Source organism: Pundamilia nyererei, unplaced genomic scaffold, assembly GCF_000239375.1.
Source record: "Pundamilia nyererei isolate P.nyererei 1_Seehausen unplaced genomic scaffold, PunNye1.0 scaffold00116, whole genome shotgun sequence".
NCBI classification, from domain to species: Eukaryota; Metazoa; Chordata; class Actinopteri; order Cichliformes; family Cichlidae; genus Pundamilia; species Pundamilia nyererei.
In genome coordinates, this window is record NW_005187517.1 from 1573786 (window position 1) to 1593284 (window position 19499).

The 19499-nt window shown below is 39.6% G+C and overlaps 2 protein-coding genes across 2 annotated transcripts; both read left to right on the forward strand.

Moving 5' to 3' along the window:
- Positions 1–5174: 5174 nt before the first annotated feature.
- krt18a.1 (keratin 18a, tandem duplicate 1) lies at positions 5175–10620 on the forward strand. Its single transcript, XM_005742048.2, has 7 exons — positions 5175–5725; positions 7774–7856; positions 8323–8479; positions 9151–9315; positions 9398–9523; positions 9722–9942; positions 10028–10620. Exons 1-7 carry the CDS (start codon positions 5291–5293, stop codon positions 10149–10151), a joined length of 1311 nt encoding a protein of 436 aa, XP_005742105.1. The 5' UTR covers positions 5175–5290; the 3' UTR covers positions 10152–10620.
- Positions 10621–13842: 3222 nt separating this feature from the next.
- Positions 13843–18195, forward strand: LOC102195236 (keratin, type I cytoskeletal 18-like). The gene is made up of 7 exons (XM_005742074.1): positions 13843–14187; positions 16240–16322; positions 16405–16561; positions 16736–16900; positions 17004–17129; positions 17527–17750; positions 18052–18195. Exons 1-7 carry the CDS (start codon positions 13843–13845, stop codon positions 18182–18184), a joined length of 1233 nt encoding a protein of 410 aa, XP_005742131.1. The 3' UTR covers positions 18185–18195.
- Positions 18196–19499: the final 1304 nt, after the last annotated feature.

Here is a 19499-nt window from a genome sequence, read left to right on the forward strand (position 1 = left end):
TGAATGCACAAGTTGTGTAAAGCGCTTTGAGTGCTCAGAAGAGTGGAAAAGCGCTATATAAGAACCAGTCCATTTACCATATTTACCCAGAAACACTACTAAAAGAAATGCTTGTATCTCATTTTCTGGTTATAAAATTCTGTAATTGTTGGGCTTTTTTGCCCCCTAATTAGTTTTCTGAAGTGGTCACAACATGGGCTCTCCCTTGCTCGTTGTTGCAGTAAGAGTTAATCTGTGAGACATCATGAATGAAGGTCCTTATGTCAGTAGTTTTAATGGGAGTTCCACAGAAATTCCTCAGTGATGGTTTGTCCTCCTAATGAATAAGGTGCTGAGTGATAAAGTGCAGCCAAGGTCAGATGTTTGACAAGTCCTTGGCCCGGCCAGTGCATTAGACCTCTCGGCGGTCTTCCTTTGCTTCTGTCAGGCCTGCTCTGATTTAGCACTTTCTGTGGGTGTTCTGGACCCTGAGGCCAGAACAGGGAAATTATGGTCCAGCAGAACAAAATCCCTACAGTCCCTCTGATCTGCTCAAGCCAGCCAAGCTAATTTTTACCCCAGTGAAGTTTCAACTCAACATCAGATGATCATGAGTCAAACTCAGGCATTTAACAACAAACACAACCCTTGTGACCAAAGAGAGTGCCATCTAAACAGAAAAGCGATGACCTTTCAGGTCACTTTCACACTGCCAGATTAAATGCCATATATGAGCATGCACATGTGACACTTTTCCCATCTACATACAGTATTTAACAAGAGTGAGAGCAGAGCCATTGCAGAACATTGATCATAAGGCAAGTATGACTAGCTTATGAATTCCCAGACTCCATCACAGTCAACTGCATTATTACACAAGGCTGATAAGGGTGTTGAAGTAGCGTAAACAGAGGCTGAGCATTGCTCAACCCATTTCCAGTTAACTTTTCTAAAAAAGTGTCACTCTTTCCTGAGCATTTTAGGATGGAAACAAACAAGTCTGAACAATAATTTGCTTTGACTTTAAATCCTTATAATGATTTCTTGCTGTACATAATAGTTAATATTGAATGGAAAACATAGTTGTAAACACAGCTATGAAAATGATCAAAGTGTATGCACAAAAATGGAGAGGAGGTGATTGCACCAGTTTATGCCCAGTCTATGCAATTTTGAAAAAGTTTCACTTATTTTTTAAATTAAAATATGTACAGATATATTTACATAAACTCTGATGTGCCCTTTGAAGTTTGTCAGGTTAGCGTGCAAGTAGGAGGGGAACTTGCGTGATGACTATCAGGGCAGTAATGGGCAAAGATTCTTGGCACTGGGCCAGGACCTCTGAGCTTTCGCCCTAACTGGCATCAGCCAAACATTGTGACCAAGGATAAGGGTTCAACATCAAACAGATGGATGGGCACTTTCCCGTTCATATTTCACAATCATCAGTCAGGTAAACCAATGATGTCATAATGTGATTTTTATTTGTTGTGCAATAGATATCAGACCCAGAAATCAGACTAGTATTATCTGTGCCTTCCCCTTATCATAATACGGGTGGTTTTCCTAACACCATGACAATGTTTATTTTACGTGAAATCAATGCTTTATTGTGAGCAAAGAGTAACATTTAGATCCTGCAAGAAAAAAAGAAAAACACCTGAAGTAGAGGTGTGGTGCCATTTGTTCAAGTCGTGGAGTGTGTCCATGTAATGGAGTTAGTTCACAAAGATTTCAGGTTTATATTGTGTAAAAGTTTGAAATTAAATTAATTCACATTTATATAAAACCATGCTGATTCTTTTTTAGCCTCCTTTCATTTTTCTACATTGACGCACTGTTTTCACAAAACGAACACTACAATCCTGCAGAAGCTTTTTGAAGCCATTAGCGGTTTGCTAATTCATTACCAAATCTGGCCATAGATATCTTCATGGCAGCTTTTACTACTCAATTTCTGTTTATACATTTCTTACATGAAACGGTCTACTCTTAAAGTGACAAGTGCATTTCAATTGATTAAGCTTACTGTAATTATTTTATATGCTCCCTTAGAAAAAAAAATGATGAAGAGTGGCTCCTGATCTGCTAGCGCTACATCTAAATTAAAGATGTTTATGGATCATCAAGATTTGTGAAACAACAGGAGGTCGCACATTTTCAATATTTAAACTGTTCTTTTAATTTTCTGAGGTTAGCTAAGGTGTTAGGTACCACTGTCATGTCAGGATGTTAAGATGCTGGAATGATGACTTTTTAGCTTAGCAACTAGCTTGAATGACAGAGAGAGTGTTAACAAGCTAGCATGATTCTTTTTATCTCACGCTTAGAAATTTACTGACCTAGTTAAAGCCCAATTTATTTTTAAATGGTCATTGTTATATAAAAAGCAAAAAAAAGCATGTTTTTGGATATTCAAATATTTAGTGAGCACAAATATCAGCAGCTGCTAAATGTAATAATGGTCCTCTGTTGATCTCTACAAGACCTCCAAAAAATGTGTTTTCACATTTGTTTATATACATTTTAAGCAAATAAGAAATATGTTAAGTGGTGATATTCTAAAGTGTTAATTTCCATATTATTGCATGCTCAGTGGAGCTAGTTTTTTCCACTACTTCCAGTGTCAGTGCTATGCTAACCTGGCACCAGCTTCATACTTACACTGAACTACTCGTTTAAGATAGGATTTACAAAAAGGCTACAAGGTCACATTTTTATACCGGAAAGAGCTGCAGCTGAGGCAAATTTTCACCAACTGGTGAAATTCTAAAATGTTCATATTCTGTTTCCGTTCTCAAGTTTAGCTAATTTTGTCCTGTGCTGTACTTGCGTTATGTGTTCAAAATAAAATGTAAAACCCACATTGTTGTTGTTGTTGTTGTTGTGTCATGCTTAAGGTAACCCCTGTTATTCACCTTACAAATAATGTACACATACTATGGTCAGCTATTATCCTCAAACCTTAATCTTTGTTTTCTCTGCTGGGTGTGGCAGCCATTAGATTCAGACAAAGCACAATCATTCTCCACCACTACAAGACAAACAAAATCGTGGGAAAAAACAAAACAAAAAAAACAGTCATCCATAAAATGATCCTAGCTAGTTTTGCATATTTACTAATTACTAATTTCAGAAGAAATAGAATTTCTTAAATCTATTTGTAGATCAGAAACATGTTTTTTGTCTACTCTCTTTTCACTTGCTTGATTTGTGTCTGTTCTTCAGTTTCTACTGACTGCTCTCAAAATATCTCAGAGACTTACAGGTAAGCTTAAATACATGTTTGTGAAGCAGCTTCTTATGAAGCCACTTTATTGCAATGCTTACGACAAATCCATTTGTTTACCGGCTCATCTGCAGAGCAAGAGTATTTCTGATTTTGTCAGGAGCCCTTTATCCTTTAATATCCTGCTGCATTATTCCTTCCTTAAAAAAAACCCCCCAAAAAAACAGAAAAATGTGGAGCAACAATAATACTGAACAACAAAACCTTAAGCAGGATCTTTATCTGGGAACAAGTCGATGATGATACAGACGACTGTGCGTAGGAAGATAACTTTACATATGAAACTGATTAATTGTTCTGCAAAACAGAAATCTGACAGTGACGCATATTATAAAATGCATATCTGTACAGTTTATGTAAAACTGTGAAGAAAACAAAGAAAATAAGTTATTCCTTGTTTTAAGACCACCAAGTAGAGGAATGTGTCTGGAATGTTCTTGTGTTAAAAAGCTGCAGGGGGGCCCCTGAAGTATGTTTACTGGTGTAGAAAAGTCATTGTTCTTACATATCTACTAACCAGACTGCAGAATTGTTCCTTTGTTTGACCATATCCTTTATGGGAGGGGGGCAATCAGGCACACATCCGGCTAAGCAGGACAGATAACATGCTGGAGTACACATAACATCTGGAGTTAACACCTTGAAAACTTTTTTCTTATTTAACTGATGTTTTTTATTCAGGTTTAAACACCAAAGATCATGGGTTGTGTTTGTGGTATGTTAGATTTGAAAATGTACTTTCACATCAAACCAACAGACACCTGGAATGGTATAAAAATACCTTTAACAATAATTAGCTGGATCCCAAATAATGCTTTTATAAAATACTATGATTGCAGATGTTTATTGAGAGTTTTGTTTATGGTAAATCAGTAAGAGTGCTGACAAACACAAAAGATTACATTTTTAAACGACAGCTAATGCAGAAGTGCATTAGCTGTCGTGTCTTCCTCATGTAGGTATGAAATGACCTTATCTCATCAGCTCCGATGACTAGAGCAGTGATGACATCATTTGAGCATGTGATCACTCACTGAATCTGTGGGTCACTTTTGGGTGTGTCACTCCTATAGGGTGGAGATTATGATGAGTCTAACGTGGAGCCAAAAGGAGGTATAGCTGTTTATGTAACTCAGTACTGTTAATCCTATGACTGTTGGAACCATTGTTAATAAACATTGAGTGCAAAGGCCTAATATTATTTTAGGCATTCCTTAACTGTCAGTGTGGGTTTTATTCTCTTTAACCCTAGAACACTATCGCTATAAATAGTAACACGATCACTAATGCCGGGTGATTTATACCCGGTATAATATAACCAATGAACAGTAATCAAATATATCAAAATATGACAACACATGACAAATTAGAGTGGTCTTCTTTTACTTTCAACTGTGCCATGTCTAACAAAATGAAAAATAAAACTCCTAAAACAAAATAATGACTCTGGAAAGCTGGTCTTTGGTCCACCCATTCCTGGGACATTTGAGACTTCCCTGGTGATGGCACAGGCTCCTCGACACGCAAACAGCTGCAGGAGTGAGAAATCATGTAAATGTATTTTCTCGGGTGTAAATCACCCAGCGATAGTGTTCTAGGGTTAAAGGTTTTGTTAGTAAAATTAACAAGCAGAACTAATCTTAGACTTTACTGTTGTGTCAGTAAAGTCCAAAATTAAGGCCACTCTAGTCTCATATAGGGAAAAAAAGGTTTTATAATTCTACCAAATATCAAGTTACTGAATACCACAGAGTCAAGATTTACTAACTTAGGGAGCCTTCAAGGACAAAGGCAGGTTCTGAGCAGTAAGTATGGCTGAGGCCAGTGGAAAAAAAGGGAGGTGACACAGGCTAGGAGGAGTGGTCAGAGGGGCGGACCTGAGGGCCCACAAGGTTTATATAGTTTAAAACTTTCCCTCTCCTCCTGCCTTGTGTCTGTGAGCTCCAATTTCTGCCTGCCCAGGCTGTGCCTCTGTCTCTCTTACTGACAGTCTCTCTCACTGAGTCTCACACTATAGCGACAATGCAAACCTCCAGACATAGTACATACTCTGTGCGCTCCTCCTCTAGTAGCAGGGCTCCTGCTATGTCCATCACTCGCACCTCTGCTCCGGTCTACAAATCCAGCAGCATTCATGGTGGGGCCGGTGGGACCAAAATCAGCGTCTCCTCCAGCTACCGCAGTGGGCTGGGATCCAGCATGGCAGCTGGCTCTGGAGCAGGAGGCTTCTCCAGCAGCATCCAGGTGAGCGGGAACAGCGCCGACATCATGGGCAATGAGAAGTTTGCCATGCAGAACCTGAATGACCGCCTGGCCAGTTACCTGGAGACGGTGAGGAACCTGGAGCAGGCCAACCTCAAGCTGGAGATTAAGATCAAGGAGGCCCTGGAGAAGAGCGGACCCGACTTCAGAGACTACAGCAAGTACCAGGCCATCCTGGACGACCTGCGGAAGAAGGTGAGGAGGGAAATGGGGTTGGGAGGGATGAGGAGGGTAGACAGGGGAATGTGACCGTTTATGTGTTAATAAAAAAAGAACGAGAGATGAAAGAAGATGAACATGAAAAGCAGAATGAGATGTGCTGTGATAAACATTTTAAGATGTTGTAAGTGTACCTGATTGGTTATGTATTTTTGACTAAATATATCCCCATTAGTTCTCAGGGTCTCGTATAGTTTGTAGAATCCTAACAGAGTGGATTCCTGCTAGTGCTTGGCATAGCGCCACTGCTGCTTTGAGCTGGGGGCTGAGGGTTGGACCGGAAACAGTATGGAGGAGGAATGCTGGATCATCAGGGGTCACAGACACAGGAAACCAGAGAGAGAATCCTGCGACTACTTATAAACCCCATACTTCCCATCCTTAACTACCCTTTCCCTCCTTGTTTAGTCTTCTTAAATTGAGAGTGTGACTGTAACAATTTCACTCTGCGTTCATCCAACAGAAAGTGAGAGATAAAAGGGAAACTTATTAGACACAGAAGGATCTATCAGCATTTTATAAGTGACTGAATGTTAACTCATGCTTAAATGACAAATGCTATGAAGTCAGTTCAGCTGTAATTTCCACACAGTTTCAAGATTTCAAAGTAAAGGTACTACTCATGCAGCAAAAACATGTTAATCATTTATTCGAGATTTCTTGGTATTGCGTGCCACAGAAAAAAACAGCAGGATCCCTGAAGCACAAAATCCTGACATTCTACATTCAAAACTGTTATTTGACAGCATTAAGTCAGACTTGCCACATGGAACATTCTGGACTTTCGACTGTAGCATAGCATATCTCTGCATCTTATCACTGTGGGGAAACATATTTGTAGTCTAATCTTTGTAATAGGATACTAGCATCAAGGTCGGAAAATTTCTTTTTTGAATAAGCGGCTTTTCCCCCAATCCTTTACTTCTCAAAACATTACATAAGATCAAACGCTGTCTGGAATTGGGTTTTGTTTGCTCTACTAACAACTGAGGACCTCAGCTTAGCCAAACAGATAAAGGTCGAACACACCTAATATTTCGTCTGGAATGATGCAAAGAAATCACCCATAACCTCATAATTCTCACAGAGATTTAACAGAGTGTAAAAATAAATTTAGTTCTGACATGAAAAGTTGACTACCCTCAGAATCACAGACTTGCATGTGAAGTGAACAAACACACACACAAACACACCGGCACAGCCATGGTCACCCCCATCCTCATGCAAATTGTCTGCCGACAAGATCCTGTTTCTTAGCACCAACAGCCCGGCAGCCACTGATTGGCGCATTTAGTTTTTGAAGCAGCTGCCACTATTCACATTTATACACACAGACAGTGACACTTATCCTCTAACAGTAAACCCCAATAAACTTTTATAGTTTTCTATGAAAACTTACAACTAAAAAGCACACATAGCATGAGTAGAAAATTATTTTTATCTATATATAACATCAGGCTAGTTTTGAACTACGCTTTTTGAGTTTGATTGAGCAAAGATGTTTGTTTGCTAATAGCATACCGATAGCCAGCAGCTGGTTGACTTAGCCAAGCAGCACTGAAAAACGCAAAATAAAAAAAGAATACCTAGCTTAGTCATTAACTTGGTATAATAATCTTTTTTTCCCTTTACATGAAGTCTTACCAAAGCTAAAAGGTTCTGAGGTACAGCTGTTTTCAGGCTTTATGCTAGGCTAACTGGCTGTTAGCCATAGCTTAGCATTTAGCAAACAAATGTAATTCTAGTCTTCAGCTTCTCATCTAACTTTTCAAAGTACAATATATGATAATATTAAATATAATTTTTATACACTACCAGTTCAAACTACAGGTAACTTCTGGTGATTCTAATAGTATGAAAAATACAAATACACAGCAATATTACAAAACTACGCTAATAAAATATATACAATAGTCATTGTCTCTCTTTGTTGATTCTTTTGTAATTGCTCGCTCTACTGTTAGCTGCTTCATGTTTCACCTTTGCAGTTGAAATAAAGTTTTTCTTTTGTTATCCGATTCTAGGTGTTTGATGCCACTATCGACAATGCTCGTCTGGTTCTCAACATTGACAACGCTCGCCTGGCAGCTGATGACTTCCGAGTGAAGTAAGACCCGCCTGCTTTACCGCTGACATTGTAAAACACTGAAATAGACAACTGCTGGCACACCCTCTTTTAGTGCAGGATGAGTTGTAGGACGAATCTAGTGTGAAGATCTAAAGGAGGAGTCAGTCATCAGTCATGTAGTCGTAAATTGTCACCTTTGAATCACAACTGCTGGAGTTGTGTCATAAATTATGTGTAGTTGCAAACAGAGCTGACCATAAAGTTAACAGTATTATACGCTGACCAAATAATGATGTACACTGACATTTTCTAAACATACACAGTTCACACAAACACATAAATAATCATGAGCAACTCAAAACAAAGTACGGCAACTCTCTAAATAAGTGTAGCAAAATATTTAACAAAAATTTACAGGTAGACTAAGTTCATTAAGCCTCTGTGAATGTGAGCAGCTGCGCCAAACTCTGACGTTATCCTGACTGCTTTGCCCTGTCCTGTTTAGATATGAGTCCGAGCTGGCCATTCGCCAGTCTGTGGAGGCCGACATTGTTGGTCTGAGGAAAGTCATCGATGATACCAACTTGACCCGCATGAACCTGGAGAGTGAGATCGAAGCACTGAAGGAGGAGCTCATCCACCTCAAGAAAAACCATGAAAACGTGAGTTTGATTACTTTAACTTATTTCAAAAACAAAATTTCAAATATAAAATATTTAATTCAGGTCTATAGGCTATATTTGTGCTGCTTTCAACATAGTCGAACTCAGAAAGATACATAATTATATACATATTATTTGCAGATCTGTTCATCTCATTAATCCTTCTCATTGCAACCATATGTGCTTAAGTTCCATCCACATGCAGTGAAAGCCACGACTACAGCCTACACCTCCTTGAGTGGGATGTTGTGGAAAACAGTCTTTAGAAAACTTTGCTGGGAATGCAGAGGTTGCTTAAGAAATCTGAAATATCTGTATGTGAGTTCTGTGGGAAGCCTCATCGTAAAAATGGTTCCCAGCCACAATTGGCAACAGAGAAAGGTCCAAAGATTTCAAATGACTATGATTTGAGTGCATAAGCCAAAACATAACCATTTGTTTACTGAGGGAAATATTAAATTAAGTGTTAAGGGACTCAGGCACAGACCTGTATATTTGCCTGACTGAAGCGTGTGATTATGGTTGGATAGAGGCTAAGGGTCACCGCTGGGTCATGACTCAGTTCAAGCAGTAGAATGAAAAAGAATTAAGAAGTATTCTATAGACCTGAAAGTAGTTAGGTAAGGTAAACAATAAGAATGACTTTCTATTGACTTTCTTTTTTTCTTTAGGAAGTTATCGAGCTTCGTAACCAGATCGCCCAGTCTGGAGTCCACGTGGATGTCGACGCTCCTAAAGGCCAGGATCTGGCTCAGATCATGGCAGAAATCAGGGCCAAGTATGAGAAGATGGCAAAGAAGAACCAGGAAGAACTGAAAGCATGGCATGAATCTCAGGTAAACCATTAGCAAAAACAAATCAAGTTAAAAAATTTAAATAAATAAACTCTTGACTAACTTGCCTTTTAACCTCAATCAGATAACAGAAGTGCAGACACAGGTGACCCAGAACACAGAGGCCCTGAAGGGTGCCCAGACAGAGGTGCACGAACTACGCAGACAGATACAAACACTGGAGATTGAACTGGAATCACAGAAGAGTCTGGTGAGCAGTCTGCCCCTCATTTACCTCTAAACACGCTTATCTGAACTCTCCACATTGCCCAACTCAGCACTCTCACTTCAAGTCTCTCGGGTGTATTCTGTTGACACAAGCGTTGCACTCCAGTGATTTGTCTCTATGGAGCTGTCATCACTAATCTGAGTCCACTGTAAAAATGTAACCCCTTCTTGTCACTTACAGAAAGCCTCTCTGGAGGGCACGCTAAGGGACACGGAGCTCCGTTACAACATGGAGATGGAGTCTTTAAACACCATCATCCTGGGCCTGGAGGCAGAGCTCACACAGCTGCGAAGCAAAATCCAGTTGCAGACACAGGATTACGAGGCCCTGCTCAATACAAAGATGAAGCTGGAGGCTGAGATCGCAACATACCGACGGCTGCTGGACGGTGGAGACTTCAAGTGCGTAGGATAGTTTTCCTATCATTTAGAAGTCTAAAAGTAGAAACTACCTGGAAGTTAACTGAGTATTAATGTTTTTACTTAGGCTCCAGGATGCTCTGGAAGAGCAGAAAACAACAGTGACCAAGACCAAAAAAGTGATGACCGTCACACAGACGCTGGTGGACGGCAAGGTGGTGTCCTCCAGCACAGAGACAAAGAACCTCTGAATACAAGGAGCAAGCAGCTGATTCTCTCACCAGTCACTGTCACAGCATTATAACACTAGCATACAACTGGTCAAATTTTACCTCTTTGCTTCTTAGTGATAGAGCACTAACAACAATAAGACCCTTCAGCCGTCTCTACCAATAGTTTTACTTCCTGGGTATACAGCTCTCCCACAGGCTGCTAAAAAAAACTGGATCAAAAGAAAACAAAATCATTTTTTATTTATTTCATCATGAGTTATTTATGTGTTTGTGTGTCGACATGCAGATGTTTACAAAAGTTTCAAATTGGAGAACTTTTTCAAAAAAACAAAAAGATTCAAGACGTTATTTCAAAGTCATAAAATTCTCAGAAAAAATGAAATTATTTTTATATTTCATCATCTTTTTTGTTTTCTTTCTGTCCAGTTATGTCTGCCTGCTTTGCTGTTGTGTTCAGACATTTCAATAAAGTCCATCTGAAATTATACTTGCTATCACGGCGTCTTGTTCATTCAGAAATCGCTCGAGAAACAGATTTGTTTAGTCTGCTGAGCAGACAAGTAAACAGGAATCCCAAACCCCTGTTCCCATTAACACACACTGAAGCAGCTTAAAAATATTAATAACATAAAAAGGGGGATGGGAATAGGAGATAAGAATAACATAACAACATTGTTCGCATAATTGAGCTCCAGGCTCTTCCAAAGCATTCACTGAACCCCTCAGCTGAATTGTACTGACAGACTTTTACAACATTTACCATTTGAAGTTATACAGCTTGGACTGTTTAGAGTATTTAGGGTTGCTGCAGTAACAACCAAACTTGAGCTAATTATTCAGCTGATGGTAGCATCGTGAAATAACTAGCAAACCTAAGTAAGAGTCTGATGGAGACTGACCCTCGCTCCTGTTATTCATCATATACCTGTACACTGGATTAATATCGCTGCCTTTTGCAGTACTATTATGAATCCAAATGTAAGATAATTCCTACTTTTACAACTTAGTGTCTGACTTTTCTTGTGATATAATTATAGATACTGTGTGCACCACAACTTTCCCTCTCTGTCACGGTTTGTGCCTTTTATGAATCACCAAAGTAAGAATATCCCCACACCTGTGAAAGTTGGTGCCAGTACTTACGTTCTGAAACCAACCCATTGTAGTAGCCCTTGTTCTATGTCTAAGCATCTACTGCTTCAGATGAGCGTCTGGTCTTTTTAATGTACCAATTGCTTTTGACTTTTCTCTGGAAACATACAAGCACCAAGTCTCTCCCAGAAAGGACTATTTAGTTCACTTACCATTCTTTGACTTTCCAGCTTTTAATTGATGCTGTTTATGAATACCACATCAACTAAGCTAGGTTTTAATGCACACTGCAGCCTATAGACTCACTGCATCTCAGACAGTACAAACCAAATCCCAACAAAAGGAGAGAAAGAAAGAAACTATGGCATTTTAAGGAAATGGTCACTTATTTTGAATTTGACGCCAGCAGAAAAATTGTCTCAAAAGAAGTTGGGACAGGGATAACACAAGAAGAAGAAGAAAGTGTACTTTATTGGTCCCCGTGGGGAAAATCGCTCTCTGCATTTAACCCATTCACTCAGTGAAGCAGTGGGCAGCCATTGGGCGCCCGGGGAGCAGTGTGTAGGGACGGTACCTTGCTCAGGGGTACCTCAGGGTAGCTGTTCAGGGGAATCGAACCCCCGACCTTCCGATCATGGGGCCACCACTCTACCTACTGAGCTATCCCTGCAAGACCAGAAGAGTAAGTGGGAGTAAAAAGGAAAAGCTGGAAGAGCGTCTAATTAGGGTAACTGTCTTCCTCTTGTCTGTTATTCAGTCTTACTGTCTTGCTGTTTTTATTTTTAATTTAATTTAATTTTTGATTTTGATTTTTGATTTTTCCATGAACGGTTGGTGTAGCGCACCCACAATTTTGTTGTACATATATAATGACAATAAAAGGTTATTCTATTTTCTGATTATTATAAAAACACTTTCAGAAAAATGTGCAACATAAAGTTGTGAAAAATTGTGCTAGAGGGAGAGTAAGGGTTAGCGATGCTGCGATTCTCAAGAAGAGGATGGACCAAGATTAAAATGCACTACAATGATGGGATGAGAAAAGTACAGAGAAGAAATGAACCGCTCACGATCCAACACACATCAAATCATATGAAATCCTATGTTTAAAAAGAAATTTCTGTAATTCCTAAACAATTAATGAAATATTTAAATCCTTTGAATTAAAGTTGAAAGTCTGCCCCTCAATCTTATCTTGGTTGTTTGATTTAAAATCCACTGTGGAGGTTTAAAAACCATTGTCGGGTCACCAAAACACTAAACGACCTAACTGTAAATGTGAAATAAATTGCTAACTTAATGCCAACTGCTAACTTAACCAAGCCTTTAAAATCATTTTTCATGCATGTGTGAAAATGGAAACTCACTTCTCAGTTTATTTCTATCTCGATATACAGCTCTGTTAGATTAAACTGCATAGTTAGCAATTAGCATTAAGGCTTATGGATATTGGCATGGCAATCACTTTGCAGGGTTAAAAACTCTAATAGCCTATTAATAGCCAACACTATGACCAAATAACCCTGCATAGTAAAACCAACCAGTTTTGATTGATTATTTATTCTTGACACAGTAAACATATTGTCTGCCTTGCAAATTTGGAAGGCTTACATTATTATTAATAGTCTTACTAGTAGTATTTTAAATTCTGTGCAGTGGTTTAGCTTGTGCCTTATCAAATCCGCCTGTTCTTCCTACATTTCCTGGATTATTTTTCTTTGGCACATAATGAAGCATGCCACAGCCAACACAAGCTAATACATTCGTACCAGTCATGTTTGTGAAACTGATATCCTCAACTTGCGAGGTTGTGCGTGCGCGTTTGTTTTGTAGTCATGGTGACACCTGCTGTAGTGAGATCTACCACATGGTTTCAAGTGCTTGGGCCAGGTGTTTTTTCTGCCAATATAATAAGATTGTGTTAGTAAACAGCGTCACAGCCATTCAAGAAAAAAAGATTAAGCTTTCAAGTTTCAGATTAGGTGTGATCTGACCCATCCAGAAGGGCTCATGTTCCTTTACCAGTATACTCCCCTCTCCCACAGTGTTTTTCATGCTCAATTTGTAACTACACTATACTTGTTTGTAATACATGTGTCTTTTGGGGGGTGGGTGTTAGGTGCAATCCAATGGTGTGTAACAAATATATATTTCTATTTATTTATAGTACTGCAGGGGGCATCTATAGTAAAGAGAACATTTTTAAACAGATTTGTTGCCCCCTTTCAAAAAAAATAAAAATAAAATAAAACATGTCCAGCCTCACTGTGTCCACTGAGAGTCATATCAGGTTATCAGTTTATTTCCACACTATCAAAATGAAAATGTCAGTACACTTTTTACCTGTGAAGTGAGTGGGTGGAGGACAAAGTCTAAGCAAGAAGGTCAAAGGTAACAATTTAATATAGATAGGAGAGGAGTTTCAGGAAGAAATATTGCTTTTCAGAGTTGTATATAAGGCCTCAGACTCCACCTTCATACTCCACCCTGCTGCCACTCTCCTCAGTGCCATTTCTCACTCTGATTGATCAGCACACTTCCTTTACCAATGGAGCTTAGACGCCAGTCTTCTCAAAATTATGGTTTAAGTTCACTTGGAGGTCCCAGATCCCTACGGATGGAAACCTACGCCCACAGTGTGACTGGAGGGGCAGGCGGCCGTGGAACCAAGATTTCCAGTGCCAGCTATGGTTCGCGTGTTGGCAGCGGCTTTGGCGGAGGATACGACTACCAGTCCTTGTCCTCTGGATCCACTTCTAGCGCCATGGGCATTGGAAACGAGAAGCATGCCATGCAGTGCCTGAATGACCGCCTGGCGAACTATCTGGAGACGGTGAGGAATCTGGAGAAGGCCAATGCAGTGCTGGAGGTCAAGATCAGAGAGGCCACCGAGAATAGAGGCCCCTTGGAAGGGAGGGACTACAGCAAGTACTACGTTATCATCGAAGGCCTCAGGGCCCAGGTGAGCCAACGAAACATTTAATCTAGATGATAGTCTAAGCATCTAAGGGCTCTAGAGTAATAAAAATTTTCACAGAATCTGAAATGTCCTCAAAATAAATGGTCTGAAATTAGTTGATTAAGTATCCGGTCTTTAAGTCTGCCGTCATTAGCTGTGCCTAGGCCCAAACTCTGCTGCAGGTACGTAATTCACACAATCACTGCAGCATCACTGAGAGTTAAAAACTGTCTAAATTCTTTCATCTGTAATAAAATGATCAGCGTTCTGCTCTACCAGGTGTAACAATTAAGTTTAACATCCAGGTATCCATGAAAACCAAATTTATGACATTTAACAGAGTTAGAAGTTAGCAGGAAGTTAGCTCGCTAGTTTCCATCTAAATATAATATACCACGTCCTGACTGAGAGATTTCCAAAACAAATTAAAATGTACAGTTTTGCTATCACTTCCTACGGAGCCCCGCAGGGCACATGGGAGAAAAAAAATGAAGACAGACTTTTGCAAGATCTCGCAAAAGTTTTGTGAGATCACGCAAAACTAACTCGGGATCTCGCAAAAGTTTTGCGAGATCTCGCAAAAGTTGAATTCCAACAATGGCGGCAGCTACTTAGTTATAATATTACTCTTTCTGGGTCACAAATTACACTTTTAAGATATTTTGAGGCGTGAATGTAGTTGTGTAAACGTCAGATATCTGCTCGGTTTACAAGACATCACATATTTGCAAAAGTGCTCCTACGTTTTCTGAGATGTATGAAACTTTTGCGAGATCCCGAGTTTGTTTTGCGAGATCTTGCAAAAGTCCGTCTTAATTTTTTTTCTCCCATGTCCCTGCGGGGCTCCGTAACTTCCAACATAAATGAAGACAGAAAAGTAAACAGCAATGATGTTTGTAAGGTTAATGAAGTTGGAGTAGCTCATAGGTGTCAAACTCTGGCCCGCCTAGTTACATTTGGCCCGCGAAGACATACCAAATTACTATTAGAGCTGGCCTACTGGTATTATACAGCTAATATATATATTGTTTAGTATTAAGCTTTGCTTGTTCCATATTCAGTTTTTTAGCAAAACTTGTTTGAGTCCATAAAAAGAGTAAAAATAAGATTCATTCTTATATCTGGAGGAAGATTTTTTTTTTCAATAAATATTAACGTTAGCCCGCGACTTTGTTCCAGTTTTGAATTTTGGCCCACCGTGTATTTGAATTTGACACCCCTGCACTAGCTGGTATATAATGATGTGCTACGTGATTGCTAGCGACACAGCTATGTTAGCATATTATAAACAGTGAAGCTGGAGGATGAACGCTAACTTTTTTCCACTCGATAAAAGTTAACGTGAGGGTTCCCGGTGGTTAGGGACAAATGCATTCGCATGGCATGGACCAAACTTCATTCAGGAGAACAACTGAGACAATCCATCCTCAACACGAGGTTAGTTATTAATATACTACTGCATGGGCTGGGCTGTAGTTAGATCGTAAGGTTTTAAAATCTGAGCTTTAAAATGAATAGCGGTAATAAAAACCGAGAGAGGCCAACAGTGATTACCGACTGTTTTTAGGGGCTTGTTGAGATGAAAAAGAACAAGAAACAAAGCATTAAAACATGTTAAAACACAACAGCCTTATTAAACGCAGAGTACTTTGGGCCCGGAATCAGGTTTCATCAGGTCATCACTTAAAGACCGGATTGGTTTAGGTAGCTATGGTATACTAGTTCTCACAAATGATTCTTAAGTTGTAGTTTTCTTGCATTTCAGTTTTTTCAGAATGTTAAACGAACCCAGAACTACAACAACTACAACTCTTTTCTTGTAAATGCCACATACTATTGTTCAATCGAGTCACTGTTAACACATAAACTTTATTATTATAGTGTCCTAGATATCGCTTGAATACCTGATTTCACAACATTTATTACCTGTGGGCTACTATCGCTAAGCAGTATCAACCATTTGCAACTCATCAAATTGAAAGTCACAGTTTGCTTTCCACCAAAACGATCTCTTCATACAGTTATGTCACCAAAAATACCATTGCTGTTTTTTAGATTCTTGACATGACCAGGGCAAATGCCCAGTATGCTATCAGTCTTGACAACGCAAGTCTGGCTTCAGATGACTTCCGAACCAAGTGAGTGTCGAGATTTTTGTGCAAAATGAAGGTAATCTCTTCACCAGCATGAGCAGATCTAGCATTCACTCCGTCTCCATAGGTATGAGTATGAGTTGTCCATGAGGCAGACAGTGGAGGCTGATGTTTCAAGACTGAGGAAGATCCTGGATGACACCAATGTTACTCGCTTGCACCTGGAGAGTGAAATTGAGTCCCTCAAGGAGGAGTTGATCAGCCTGAAGAAGAACCACGAGAGAGTATGCAATCATTGTAAAGTTCAGCAGAGCAGTTCAAAGAGAAAAACCTATCTGATAACCCCAATACAGTACAGTGCACCTTTAAAACAAAATTTTCCTTAACCACTTAGCACAGGAAAATCCTATTAACCAAATGTTCAGGAAATCACTCCCTGACTATTTCCTCCCGAACAGGAAGTTGATGAATTGCGAGTTCAAATCGCACAGGCTGGGGTCCATGTGGATGTTGATGCACCAAAAGGACAGGACCTGGCCAGAATCATGGAGGAAATAAGAGCAAAGTATGAGAAGATAGCGCTACAGAACCAACAGGAGCTTGAAGCGTGGCATAACTCCCAGGTACAGCTAAACTAGGCTGGTGAAAAACATCTTTTTTTTTTCTTCCTTGACTGTGAGTTGAACAGTATTTGTAAATTCTTTATGTATATAATCTTCTATTAAGATCACAGAGGTGCAGGTCAAAGTCACAGAGAGCTCAACAGCCCTGAAGGAGGCCGCAGGTGTAATGACTGAAACTAGGAGGCGGCATCAGGCACTGGAAATTGAGCTCCAGTCTGCACATAGTCTGGTAAGTCTTGGATACGTCATTAGTTTCCAGTTCTGGGTTGAGATTTGACCCTTCCCTTAGTATAAATACTCATCATTAGGTCTTCTCATAGATTGAGCCTGGTTCACACCTGGCAGTTCCAGAGCATGACAGGCATTACAGCCAAGAAAAAAATTAAGTTGATCCTAGCTCTGTTCAAAAACAATAAATTTCACCAATCAGCACATCGAAAATTCACTAATTGCATTTTTTCATAGGTTGTCAGAAGTGCTGGTACATAATTTTATATGCAAGTTTTTATTTCTAGGCTAAACCATGAAGCTGACTCTAGCTTTGTGTTCCTGTCTAACACATATCAACTGCCCAGACTAACCTAATGCAATTTTTACAATGGTGCTTTTCCTTAATCTCTTCACAGAAAGCGTCCCTGGAGGCTGCCCTTCATGACATTGAGAGGCGTTACAATTTAGAGCTGGAAAAATACAATGAGATAATCCTGAGTCTGCAGGAGGAACTGGCACAGATCCGCAGCAGCATCCAGCAAAACACGAATGAGTACGAGGCCCTCCTCAACATCAAGGTGAAGCTGGAGGCTGAGATTGCAGAGTACAGAAGGCTGCTGGATGGTGAAGGAGACTTAAAGTGAGTATTAAAGTGAAGCAGCAGAAAGTATGGATGCAACATACGCTCAATGAGACAGAAGCCTTCTTCATCTCGGGGGAGCATTTGCAAATTTGATTTAAAGCAGCCTCATGCAAACATGGAGCAGCAATGATATGGAAAGCAGATGTCACTGACCTGTGTCTATGTAATCCTATTACCATCATTTAAATTTCAACTGCTCAATTTCATCGTGCCAAAGAAAAGATCACTCAAAGGTGGAAAATATATTTCTGTTCTGTCTCCGTATGACTAACCTTTTTATATTTCGTCATTCTACCAGCCTTGAAGATGCATTTGACCTAAAGAAAATCCAAGTGGTGACGGTCACTCAGACTGTGGTGGACGGCAAAGTGGTGTCAGAGAGCAAGGAGAGCAAGGAGATCGGATCCACTGAAAATCTGACATTTAGTTAAAAACAACTGAAAGAAAAACAACTATGAAAAAAATTAAATGGCAACATTTTATTTTGATTGCTTTCTGTCAATGTCTTCAGCTTTTCTTTTAAGGGCAAAATAAGCATATCAACCATTGCTTTGACTGTCTATATTCATAGAAACCCATTGATTAAACTGATAAGACTTATGTATTGTTTCATTATTCTGTTAAATTATTAGTTCAGAGGAGCCAGTGTAGCTCAGCGGGTGAGCAGATGACAGTATGCCACATGGCTGGAGTACAGCAGCCTAGCTTTTTGTTGCCTGTTTTCTGCTTGCTTGTCTTTACTGCTCCATTGTCAAATAAAGGCAAAAATGCCCCAAAATAATCTTTAAAAAACAAATTAATAGTTCAACAGTTTAGAGAATATGTCTACTGCTTCTTTGTCAAGAGATATAATGCCTTTATCCATGTGTTAAAGGAAGCTATAACAAACTTTCAGCTTAGGTTAGCATAAAAAAACAGCCTGACCAAGCACCAGCACCTCCATACTTCACTAGGTTGACATGTTAAATCATTTATACATACATTAAACCAAAACTTTCGACTCAAATTTCAGATTAACAGGAGGTCATGTGCTGGACTACTTTTTTCCTGGGAGGAGTTACCTCTCTAAATCTCTATGGGCCTGTGCTAATGTAGCTTTATAGTAAAATATTGGTTTTAAAATATACTGACAAGCAATATTTACAATTGTGAAATTTCAAAATATATGTTCAACATACATTTGGGGGGGAAAAAAAGGTTCACTGCCATTCACATACACCAATGGCTGTCTGGCATCCAGCCATCAACTTCCCACACATCAGAGTCTGCAGGAAATTCTTTCAGCTTCTGAGAAATTCACTTTGTGACCTGCAGTTCTTTAACCTTGTCCAGTTATAGGCAGAAGGCAGCCATTCCCATGCCATGTCCAAGCAGCTCAGTGAAGTCCTCTGTCCCGGTTTATTTACATTCGCATCAGTCTAATTCCTGAAGCTGCTGTGGTACAAACTGTTCTCGTCTGGAATCAGCTGATTCACTGCATCAGTTTATGTTAACGACTTCTGGTGCGTTGCCGATAGAAATGTGAGTTGCAACAGATTTTATAATTGGTTAGGAATGTTTTTGAACTGCTGTGGTTCATTACACACAAATCACAAATCAGTGCCCCGTTCATCATCGCAATGTCACGCTTTTGCACTGCAGCATTCCACAGACGGCACCATTAATCTTCCTGCCAGATTTATATCCAGATTGCTTTCTCAACTGCAGCTGTCAACAAGGCAGAATCTTCAGATTTGTGCTAGTTGC

Coding starts and splice junctions, on each gene's coding strand:
- krt18a.1 (XM_005742048.2), top strand. CDS start 5,291: ATGCAAACCTCCAGACATAGTACATACTCTGTGCGCTCCTCCTCTAGT. Junction 7,857..8,322: donor GCTGATGACTTCCGAGTGAA/GTAAGACCCGCC, acceptor TGTCCTGTTTAG/ATATGAGTCCGAGCTGGCCA. Junction 8,480..9,150: donor TCAAGAAAAACCATGAAAAC/GTGAGTTTGATT, acceptor TTTTTTCTTTAG/GAAGTTATCGAGCTTCGTAA.
- LOC102195236 (XM_005742074.1), top strand. CDS start 13,843: ATGGAAACCTACGCCCACAGTGTGACTGGAGGGGCAGGCGGCCGTGGA. Junction 16,323..16,404: donor TCAGATGACTTCCGAACCAA/GTGAGTGTCGAG, acceptor CCGTCTCCATAG/GTATGAGTATGAGTTGTCCA. Junction 17,130..17,526: donor TCCAGTCTGCACATAGTCTG/GTAAGTCTTGGA, acceptor ATCTCTTCACAG/AAAGCGTCCCTGGAGGCTGC.